The sequence below is a fragment of the Oncorhynchus gorbuscha genome, linkage group LG09 (genome assembly GCF_021184085.1).
Source record: "Oncorhynchus gorbuscha isolate QuinsamMale2020 ecotype Even-year linkage group LG09, OgorEven_v1.0, whole genome shotgun sequence".
Classification (NCBI taxonomy): Eukaryota; Metazoa; Chordata; class Actinopteri; order Salmoniformes; family Salmonidae; genus Oncorhynchus; species Oncorhynchus gorbuscha.
In genome coordinates this window covers 66,889,774-66,900,846 of record NC_060181.1, presented here as the reverse complement: position 1 = coordinate 66,900,846, position 11,073 = coordinate 66,889,774, and the positions used below count along the sequence as shown (strand labels likewise).

Here is an 11,073-nt window from a genome sequence, read left to right as displayed (position 1 = left end):
CCAGGAGACAGGCCAGTACATCAGAGACGTGGAGGAGGCGATAGGAGGGCAATAACCCAGCAGCAGGACCGCTACCTCCGCCTTTGTGCAAGGAGGAGCACTGCAAAATTACCTCCAGCAGGCCACAAATGTGCATGTCTGCTCAAACTGTCAGAAACAGACTCTGAGGGTGGTATGAGGGCCCGACGTCCACAGGTGGGGGTTGTGCTTTACAGACCAACACCATGCAGGACGTTTGGCATCTGCCAGAGAACACCAAGATTGGCAAATTCGCCACTGGCGCTCTGTGCTCTTCACAGATGAAAGCAGGTTCCCCCTGAGCATGTGACAGTCCAGAGACGCCGTGGAGAACGTTCTGCTGCCTGCAACATCCTCCAGCATGACCGGTTTGGCGGTGGGTCAGTCATGGTGTGGGGGGCCGCACAGCCCTCCATGTTCTCGCCAGAGGTAGCCTGACTGCCATTAGGTACCGAGATGAGATCCTCAGACCCCTTGTGAGACCATATGCTGGTGCGGTTGGCCTTGGGTTCCTCCTACTGCAAGACAATGCTACCTCATGTGGCTGGAGTGTGTCAGCAGTTCCTGCAAGAGGAAGGCATTGATGCTATGGACTGGCCCGCCTCAGACCTGAATCCAATTGAGCACATCTGGGACATCATGTCTCGCTCCATCCACCAACGCCACGTTGCACCACCACCCGCCACCTCCTCAGGAGCATGCCCAGGCGTTGTAGGAAGGTCATACAGGCACGTGGAGGCCACACACACTACTGAGCCTCATTTTGACTTGTTTTAAGGACATTACATCAAAGTTGGATCAGCCTGTAGTGTGGTTTTCCACTTTAATTTTGAGTGTGACTCCAAATCCAGAACTCCATGGGTTGATAAATTTGATTTCCATTGATCATTTTTGTGTGATTTTGTTGTGAGCACATTCAACTATTCAACTATTCATTCATTCAGATCTAGGATGTGTTATTTTAGTGTTCCCTTTATTTTTTTGAGCAGTGTATATACACAGAACAATTAATTATACCAACAAGGAGACAGATATTTAACCAGATGTATAGATTTTGGATGACGTTCTAATTTTCTCATGGATGAAACATCTCGGTAGTTTTCTTTTTCCAAAACTACAATCTGTTACGAACAGGGGTGGACTGTGTTTTGTCTACTTTACCATTTATCAGTGTTAGAAGAAAAAAAATGTTTGGAGTTATTGCACACGTGCACTTCAGAGTAGGTGTTCCCTAATGGAAATATGCAAATACATGCTTGAACGCACCAATAGACTTATCGCTAGCTCATGCTTAGCTCTGCCTACCTTTTTTGTCCTGCCCACTAGGATTTGTTTGCTCCCATTGGAAACAATAGGCTGTGGTATAAATTGGGTTACTTCTAAAAATCTTTGCTACATACACTACATGGAGTTGGTCCCCCCTTTGCGGCTATAACAGCCTCCACTCTTCCTGGAAGGCTTTCCACTAGATGTTAGAAAATTGCTGTTTGGGCTTCCATTCAGCCACGAGCATTAGTGAGGTTGGGCGATTAGGCCTGGCTTGTAGTTGGCATCCCAATTAATCCCAAAAGTGTTAGATAAGGTTGAGGTCAGGGCTCTGTGCAGGCCAGTCAAGTTCTTCCACACTGATCTCAACAAACCATTTCTGTACAGGGGATTATCACGCTGAAACAGCAAAGGGGCTTCCCCAAACTGTTGCCTCAAAGTTGGAAGCACAGAATCATCTAGAATGTCATTGTATGTTGTAGTGTTAAGATTTCCCTTCACTGGAATGAAGGGGCCTAGCCCGAACCATGACAATTATTCCTCCACCAAACTTGTTGGCACTATGCATTTGGGCAGGTAGCGTTCTGCCATGGAAACTCATTAAGAAGCTCCAGTTGAACAGTTATTGTGCTGGTGTTGCTTCCAGAGGCAGCTTGGACCTGAGTGATTGTTGCAACAGAGGAGACTATTTTTACTTGCTACGTGCTGCAGCACTCCGCGGCTCCTAGACGTTTCCACTTTACAATATCACTTGCAGTTGACCAGGGCACGATAGCAGGCAGGGCTTTGACAAACTGAGTGGCATCCTATGATGGTGTCATGTCACTGAGCTCTTCAGTATGGGCCATTCTACTTCCGGTGTTTGCATGGTTGTGTACACAATTTTATACACCTGTCAGCAATAGGTGTGGCTGAAATAGCTGAATCCACTAATTTGGAGGCGTGCCACATACTTTTGTCAATGTAGTGTAGATTCAGCGAAATGAAACTGCCACGAGCAGCAACGCAGAAATGGAGATGACCGCGATGCAAGACTTCGCTCCGTCACAGTATATGCACGAGTTCGCTTCACGCGGTTACAGCGTGGTAGCCACAATACTAAAACGGCGGAGAAGTTGCGCCTTGGACTTCAATGCTCTTAGTGGTTGCGGTAATGTACGCACTACGCGGTTTAATTTAAGGTAGACGTAATGCATACTGTAGTTCATGAATCTCAAATGTATTTTTTGTTAGAATTCTAGTTCAGTGTATCATTTTTTGAAAGCAGCAGATATTCTGAAGTGGTATGTTTGGTCAATTTTTTTTTTAAAAGCACAATACACTTGTTCCTTCAGAACATTTGATTTTATTAAATACATTTAAAAAAAAACACACAATGTCTACATTGTACAAAACACGTTGAATGATCACAGTTGTTTGCAAAGAAAAAACGTACTGGGGGGGAAATAGTAGAGTAGCAGTTTGACACATGCTTACACGCGCGCATGGTAGTTTGTGGCTCCTATTGAACACACATCAAATAAAATGTAGGCTAAATGTCATGAGCAGTAAGTACAAATCAGGTCACGAGGACACCAATGGGTTTAACATTAAAACTTGTAGCTTAGACCTTCACTGGCCCAAACTGCTACACCTACCTACCCAATCAACCTCTGCAAACTGCACCCTCCTTTTGCCAGACAGGCATTTAGCTGATTTTAATGCACATTTAGCCTTCCCCTCCGCTAAATTACTAGTAAACTAGGCACTCTTACCCAATCATAAGGTCATGTTTCTTAGTAAAATGTATCGAATTATTCTTTCAGTTCTGAAGTTACAGAATATTTGAGTATTAAATCAGGTCAGAGATGAAGAAAAAAAACTCATGCTCTTCAATAATTGTTTAATTAACTTAACCTTTTCAGTTATGGTTCCTGCCAACATTGTGGGTGAACCAGGAAAACTGAAATTAACAGTTAAAAAAATACAAAAAAACTGTAAATCAATATTGAGTTACATCTATACTGTGTTCAACCATTATAGGTCAGCCTTCTCTTTTGAACTTCTGTAGTGCACACAAACAGGCTTCATTACTTCCATTTGATATCAAATGACAATGTATCAAGAACAGCATTGGATTATTCTCACTGGTGAGTAGCTTTCATAATTGACAGGGAATATTCTGCACGATATTAAAGACTATTCTGCATGTTGAGGATGGATGATGAGACTGCCATGTTTATGAGGTAAACTGTGTGGGCGGCGGGGGATCATCGGTGCAGACTGGAGTCGGTCAGAGCCTCAGTCAGGTATGGGTAGAGGGACGGAGTAAGGCTGGGGAGGCTGGTCCGTTCTTACCGGAGGGTGGATGGGAGACAATCAGCAGAAGTAGTAGGGTTCATCCATTTGCAGCAGGTCTGGGGTTGGAGGGATAATTTGCCCCCTAGCCTCATTCTGCCATTAAGTCTAAACAGCACTTTGAGGTGAGCCTTAGAACATGCCACCTCCCATGCCACCTCCCATGCCACCCATACCACCCATGCCCCCTGGCATGCCAGCCTCCTTTTCATCCTTGGGCAGTTCTGTGACCACACACTCTGCGGTGGAGAGCAGAGAAGCCACACCTGCAGCGTCCATCAGTGCAGTTCTTACCACCTGTAGGGGGAGACACTCAAGTCATTGCTGTAATAGAGACACCGGCAAAAGGAGCAAAATCGCCAGACAACCTGTGATACCACCGCCAGACAACCTGTGATACCACCGCCAGACAACCTGTGATACCACCGCCAGACAACCTGTGATACCACCGCCAGACAACCTGTGATACCACCACCAGACAACCTGTGATACCACCACCAGACAACCTGTGATACCACCACCAGACAACCTGTGATACCACCACCAGACAAGCTTTGTCTATTCTTTGTCAGTCTAACCAAAGATTACATCATAACGGGAGTAGAAAAAAAACTAAGTAGACTGGTTGTCTACGTGCTTCTACACCTGCACTGCTTGCTGTTTGGAGTTTTAGGCTGGGTTTCTGTTCAGCACTTTGAGATATCAGCTGATGTAAGGCCTTTATAAATACATTTTATTATTTAGCAACTCTGGGGCAAAACAGAAAGGGTTGGCTTAGATTTGACAACATGTAAACTATGTATTTAGTCTCCAACTGTTTATTCAAAACAAATAGATTTGCACAATGAGCACTTGAATTAAAATAACTTTTGCAAACATTATTGCTGTATATTTCCAATCAGTAGAAAAATGACCCTGTCTTTATATATATTTTTTACGCTGGGTGAACGACAGTGTAGTGCCAAGCTGAAGCATCCATACCTTGGTGGGGTCGATGATGCCCTTCTCTACCATGTTGACGTACTCTCCCTCCATGGCATCGTATCCTATCTCCGCCGCGGCCTGAAGGATCTTCTCCACCACTAGAGAGCCCTCCACACCAGCGTTCTTCGCAATGGTCATGGCTGGCACACGCAGGGCTCGTCTGATGATGTCAAATCCTATGGAGACAGGAAGTGATACACCAAAGTTAAGCTACAATACTTATCTGTCCAGAAGTTGGAAAGAAAAATCGAAACATACCCCACGTGTCCAACTTTACAGCCAAAATTAAAAACCTATTGGCATGTTAGGTTAAGATCCAGAGCAGGAACTCTACTTACCAATCTTCTGGTCAGTGTTAATGGGCACGAGGGCATCCAGGGCAGGGATGGAGCGCAGCAGGGCACAGCCACCTCCGGGCACAATGCCCTCCTCCACAGCGGCCCTGGTGGCATTCAGGGCATCGGTCACACGGTCCTTCTTCTCGTTCACCTCCACATCACTCGTTCCTCCTACCTGGAACAGAACAGTCAGCAACACTTTTGCTTTCTCTGCCATGCAAGGCAGATACAGAAGTGACTCATTAACAAATGTAAATCTTGTGTCAGAGCAGGAATCTCCTAATTTTAACATCCTACTTAATATGACAATATTCAGGGACATTAAAAGGACAAAAAGTAATCAAATCCTACTGCTACCCATCTCTCTACACTCTTAAGACTTTCACTCTGCAATTGCATGTACCCCTCCAAGTTTTATTTAACTAGGCAAGTCAGTTAAGAACACATTCTCATTTACAATGATGGCCTACACCGGCCAAACCCGGACTGCGCTGGGCCAATTGTGCGCCATCCTATGGGACTCCCAAACACGGCTGGTTGTGATACAGCCTGGATTCAAACTAGGGTGTTTGTAGTGATGCAGTGCCTTAGACCACTGCGCCATTCAGGAACCCAGCTGACCCCTTCTCCTCTGACCCACTCCCCCTTAACCCCTGTCCTGTGACTGACCTTGAGCACAGCCACTCCGTCAGACAGCTTGGCCAGCCTCTCGTTGAGCTTCTCCTTCTCATAGTCGCTAGTGGTGTTCTCCAGCTGCTCAACGATTTCTGCCTGGCGCTTCTCGATGGCCGCAGTGTCTCCCTTCCCCTTCAGCAGCATGGTGTCGTCCTTGGTGACAGACACCTCGCCAACCTTACCAAAGTCATGGGCCTGGATGTCCTCCAGAGCAATGCCCACCGCCTCATCACCAAACACCTAAAGAGAAGGAAGAGGGAAAGGGATGGATGTCAGTAAAGGGCAGGATTTGAACAGGTATACATTGGCCCTAATTGAACATTTCAAAATGGCACCCATCTTTCAAGAGAGGCATAGAGGGTGCACTTCCATTATTAGAACAGGTCCAAGTTAAAGCCTCAGCCATGGGATAAGCATGACTACGCAAACTATTAATTGATTGGCAAATCATGCCAGCGCAGAAGTGTCAGACCAAGTATCCCTGCCTGGCATGGGATGCAAGTCAGACAAGGATAGTAGGAGACATGTTTCTGTGTGGAACGACAGAAGAGCACAAGCCGCACTAACTTATCTTGCTTTACAATTTGATTTCTTAAATAAAAATGGACTGATGCAAGTATGGGGTGGTTGGTGTCAGTGTTCTTACAGTAATTATAGATCAATGTGACCATGGGGTGGTTGTATTGTAAAAGTGATCTTACAGTGCCCCCGGTGGCAACGGCCATGTCATGCAGCTGGGCCTTCCTGTTGTCTCCAAAGCCTGGGGCCTTGACTGCCACCACTTGCAGTCCCACCTTCAGCCTAAAGAAAGAGTAGAGGTTAATATAATACAGGCTCTCAAAGTGGGATCCGTTTAGAATGTGTAATAAAATATTGTAAATCTATACAATTTCTTAACCCCGTGCAACATGGGACTGGGAGGCTTACAGGGATATTGGTATCTAGAATACTCCACCAATTATATGTTTCAATACTTCTTGTATTCCCCCAAAATGTGTATACATAAATGCACTGTAATTTAAACTTTAAAACTGCAAAGTTCTCTGCCTCATGGCAAAATTTGTAGTATTGCAGAAAATTAGTTTAAACTGCAAAAATGTATCCAATGCCGAGAGGTGGGCCTTTAAAAACGTTCCTTCCCAGTGCCCGAGATTTGGTTTGTTTGGCCATGCACTGCTGAAGTCATAGTAAAACTCCTTGTATCATATTTTTATCTCACTCAAATTGTGTTTGGATTAATAATATGTTTTGTCCTGGAGACAAAACTGAGCGAGTTCCCCTTAAGCCAGCTGCAAAGTGAAAATGGACTATATTGTAAAAAAATCATATAAACAAAATCTAAGGTCAGGCATTATGGTTAGCAGTGTGGATAAGGTTAGGTTTAAAATCATATTTTATGACTCTGGGTGTGCCAGCTTAGTGACCGCTCTGCAGAGCTGAGATGAATTACAAAAAAACTAACCTGCAATGAATGCTATCACAAAAGGGATCCCTGACCCCAAAAAGTTTGAGAACCCCTGATAACACACCCAACATCTAAGTCTACACAGACAGTCCAACGCTGATATTTTTCCCAATTATTGGCCAAAGAGCTGATTGGTCAATAAAACAATTAGTGGCAAAAGATCAGAAATTAGCTGCCTGTGTAAATACAGCCATTGTAGAGGATAATATAACACACCCCCAAACTGACTGACTCCCTACATCTACACACATTCCTCTACCCATAAAGAGAGGGCAGGAATTGTGAAAGGGTCAACAGCTTAATTGAAGTTGACTCCAGTCATAAATGAATACCTAGAGCGAAATGATGTTGGTGATATAGATAAGACCTTTATATTATTGTTGCAGGCCTGTAAGCTGGTTGTGTCCCTTTGGCCCAAGCAGTCAGTCAGTGTTAATGTGAAGGCGAAAGCAAAAACAGGTCCTTAAGGGTGTTTACTGGTTAAATAAAGGACACCGACTGAGTACAAGGGCCTGTATTCACAAAGCATCTCATTTGGACTCTTTACCTAGGATCAGGTCCCCCGTGATTATAATTATGATCTAAAAGCAAAAACTGATCCCAGATCAGAACTGCTCCTCTGAGACACAGGGTGCTAAATGGACAGGGAAATGACCTGTTGAGGACCAGGGTACTGAGGGCCTCTCCGTCCACATCCTCGGCCACGATGACCAGAGGTTTGCGGTGCTGGTTGGCCAATTCCAGGGCAGGGACGATGCTCTGGACAGAAGATATTTTCTTCTCACTCAGCAACACATAGGCATCCTGGAACTCACACTTCTGGCCTGAAGGGCAGAGATGAGGGTTGATGTAAAAGCTCAACAACAAAAAATGGTCAAATGTGGAGCAGGAAGATCATAAGAATCCATTAAATCTGTAGAGCATCAAGATCACCAGTGTGCTGGAGTTTCTCTTAATTTTAAAGCCCCAAAATAGCAGAAGATGGGCTTGGTGGTGGGGTCATGGAAGACAGGGGACCTTACCTTTGGCTGTGTTGATGAAGTAAGGGGAGATGTATCCGCGGTCGAACTTCAGCCCCTCAATGATCTCAAGCTCATCATAAAGGGTTTTGCCATCCTTGACAGTGATGACCCCCTTGCGGCCCACTTTCTTCATGGCGTTAGAGATGATGGTGCCGATCTCTACGTCTCCATTAGCAGAGATGGTGGCCACCTAGCAGACAGAACAGAAAGCATTGAAAACGTTAGTCACCATCAAAAGGTTATCTTAATATATAAAGTAGAATATAGATATTGCATCTGTGGCAAATCAATCATTTGCATCAATTGAATAGATATGAAATGATAAGAATATTGACTTATTTGAGTAATCAATATTCTTAACACAATTGGTTACCTGGGCAATCTCCTCAGGGGTGGTGACTGGCTTGGACATCCTCTTCAGCTCATTGATGACGGTCTCCACAGCCAGCATGATGCCACGGCGGATCTCCACAGGGTTAGCTCCTTTACTGATGCTGTCAAAGCCCTCCTTGGCGATGGCTCTGGCCAGCACGGTGGCAGTGGTGGTGCCATCTCCCGCTTCCTCGTTCGTGTTGTTGGCCACGTCCTGGACCAGCTTGGCACCAACGTTCTGGTACTTGCACTTCAGGTCGATGGCCTTGGCTACAGTGACGCCGTCCTTGGTCACCTTGGGGCTGCCCCAGCTCTGCTCGATAATGACTGTGCGACCCTGGAGGAAGGGAGGGGGAAAGGATATAGCTCAAAACACTTGTGTTCAGTTGTTCCTGCCAGAAACAGCACCTGGAACAAAACACTGTGGTGCACAGGGTTATTCGGGTGGAAATGAGAGTCAAATGAAAAGTGGAACACTAATGGATTGGTTTTACATAGCAGTTTCGTACATTCCACGAAATCGGAGCGAAATGTAAAATCTAACAGATTCTTATATTTCATTTGGCACCACAATACTGGAACCCATGGTCATAGCAAGTCCCTCCTCTCCTACCTTGGGTCCCATGGTGACAGCGACAGCATCAGCCAGCAGATCCACTCCCTTCAGCATCATGGCCCGAGCATCGGCTCCAAACTTGACGTCCTTGGCGTAAGCCCGGGTGAGGTGGGGGGCCAGGGCCCTGCTGACTGGCCTCATCTGTCTCATCACTGTGGGTAGACGCAACATCTCTGAAGGGGGGGAAAGGGAACTGTATTTACTCTGTCATAGTGTACTCAAAAAGCATGCGTTGTGTCAACAGCTGTTGGCTATCAGGACCATCTTCATTTTAGTATACACTTAAATGTGTTGGTAATAGCTAAAAGTAGCAAACTACTTGTTTGGCCTGTAACACATGAACCTTCCAGGTCATTCCCAAGACACCTTCTCCCCCAGTCCAGATGTCACATATGAACAATGTCTGGAGGTGACAATGGCAAGCTATACAGTGCACCCTAGTGATCGCTCCTGGTACAGAAAGAGTTGTAAGACAAGAATCAATGAATGAAGTGATACAGATGATGCAATACCCCGAAAATCCCAAGGACAAAAAGGACATCCATTTCCATAACACAGAGCAAACACATTTGCATCTGTGTGTTTGATGTCTTGCAGAAAGACCAAGACACAAATGCCAAACTTATTAAGCAGGCCATGGTCTCAAAAGGAGGGAATCTTAAACTGTCACAATAGGATAACATGTGAATGATTTGGCAGAATTTCATATTCCACAGAACCCAAACCAAGGGCAGAGGACAAGATAGCCATAGAATTAGGAATTATAATTAATTTAATAGGATCTCTATGTCGTTAGAATTCTGCATAATAATAAAGTAGCAGCCTAATTCCATGTAAGGCATATGAGGGCTATTGCACTTCTCTGATTACAAATTAATGTTGTATCTGATGGGGAGTTTTGAGATTTGCTCAATTGTGACAAGGAAAAGAGCGGTTCGAGACATTTCTGATTCTCCACACGTGTTCAGGTCATGTTGCGTAAGGTCAAATTGCACAGTAATGTTTAATGCCTTCCACAAATTAATGAACTAGCTACAGAATGAATTGAAAATGTAGTAAAGATGGCCAAAGACAAAGGAAAGCATTATTTGTGAACTGAAAATGCAAAGATGTATATGCAGCCTATAGCAGCCCGAGTAGACACTACCCCAGCCTATAGCAGCCCGAGTAGACACTACCCCAGCTCGAGCTTGGACAACACCTGACTGGGTTGATTGCTCACGCCTCTAACTTCGGTTTTTACAGAATTCAATATCTGAGAAATGCAGATTGTTAAATTTATCTAGATTTTTTTCACTCAATCTTTTGGGATAAATTGTGACGGCGATCAAATCTCTTGTAGGTACAGCATGTCATGACATGAGTAAATGTGACCAATTGGGCTCTGTCATTATTTAATCAAGATCAGAGGACATGACAATCAACATGAAAACAATTACGCGACTAACTACCTTCGAAGTACCAATTAAAACTACCAAGACTATTGGGAACGTATTGGAGAAAGACAGCCAAGTTAAGTTGCCATAATTACCAGTGTCTTGTAATTATGGCAACGTGGATGCAAGTTACATTCCTAATCCTACTTAGGCTAACTAGCTAACGTTAGCACAGATAGCTACTTATTTGAATGTCGTTGTTGGAGGCATGACAGGCTTGAAAATATGTTCAGCTAACGATACTAGCAAAAGCATGACGTTTCAGACAATATGTTGTTTAGATTGATGCGCATCAAGCTCTATAAAATGTTACTAAGACATAATAGTACTTACTTGTTGTTTAATGATGACACGATTTGCTCGTCTGAAGGAGACAGGATGGTATAATGGGGAAAAGAATGGTACAGCGGTTGTGCAACAGCGCTTCAGAGACAGGCAACAATGCACATGGCCTTTTGCATCCGGGCAATTTACCGGTCCACCCCTAAATATGCATAAAGTTTTTTTTAAATAGATAAATATTTGCTGAAGTTGAAGGAACCTT

General features: G+C 44.5%; 1 protein-coding gene across 1 annotated transcript; it reads right to left on the bottom strand.

Moving 5' to 3' along the window:
* Positions 1-2,609: 2,609 nt before the first annotated feature.
* Positions 2,610-11,018, bottom strand: LOC124043974 (60 kDa heat shock protein, mitochondrial). Its single transcript, XM_046363168.1, has 10 exons — positions 10,863-11,018; positions 9,091-9,266; positions 8,479-8,814; positions 8,106-8,295; positions 7,739-7,907; positions 6,320-6,419; positions 5,613-5,858; positions 4,944-5,118; positions 4,603-4,781; positions 2,610-3,918 (listed from the first exon to the last, which is right to left on the bottom strand). The coding sequence occupies exons 2-10, from the start codon at positions 9,262-9,264 to the stop codon at positions 3,754-3,756; spliced, it is 1,734 nt and encodes a 577-aa protein (XP_046219124.1). The 5' UTR covers positions 9,265-9,266; positions 10,863-11,018; the 3' UTR covers positions 2,610-3,753.
* Between the last annotated feature and the right edge of the window lie 55 nt (positions 11,019-11,073).

Bases quoted from the DNA above. Each gene is read 5' to 3' on its own strand.
- LOC124043974 (XM_046363168.1), bottom strand. From the start codon at position 9,264: ATGTTGCGTCTACCCACAGTGATGAGACAGATGAGGCCAGTCAGCAGG. The intron at 8,296-8,478 runs GTAACCAATTGT...TCTGTCTGCTAG, and splicing joins CCCCTGAGGAGATTGCCCAG to GTGGCCACCATCTCTGCTAA. The intron at 7,908-8,105 runs GTAAGGTCCCCT...TCTGCCCTTCAG, and splicing joins CTTCATCAACACAGCCAAAG to GCCAGAAGTGTGAGTTCCAG.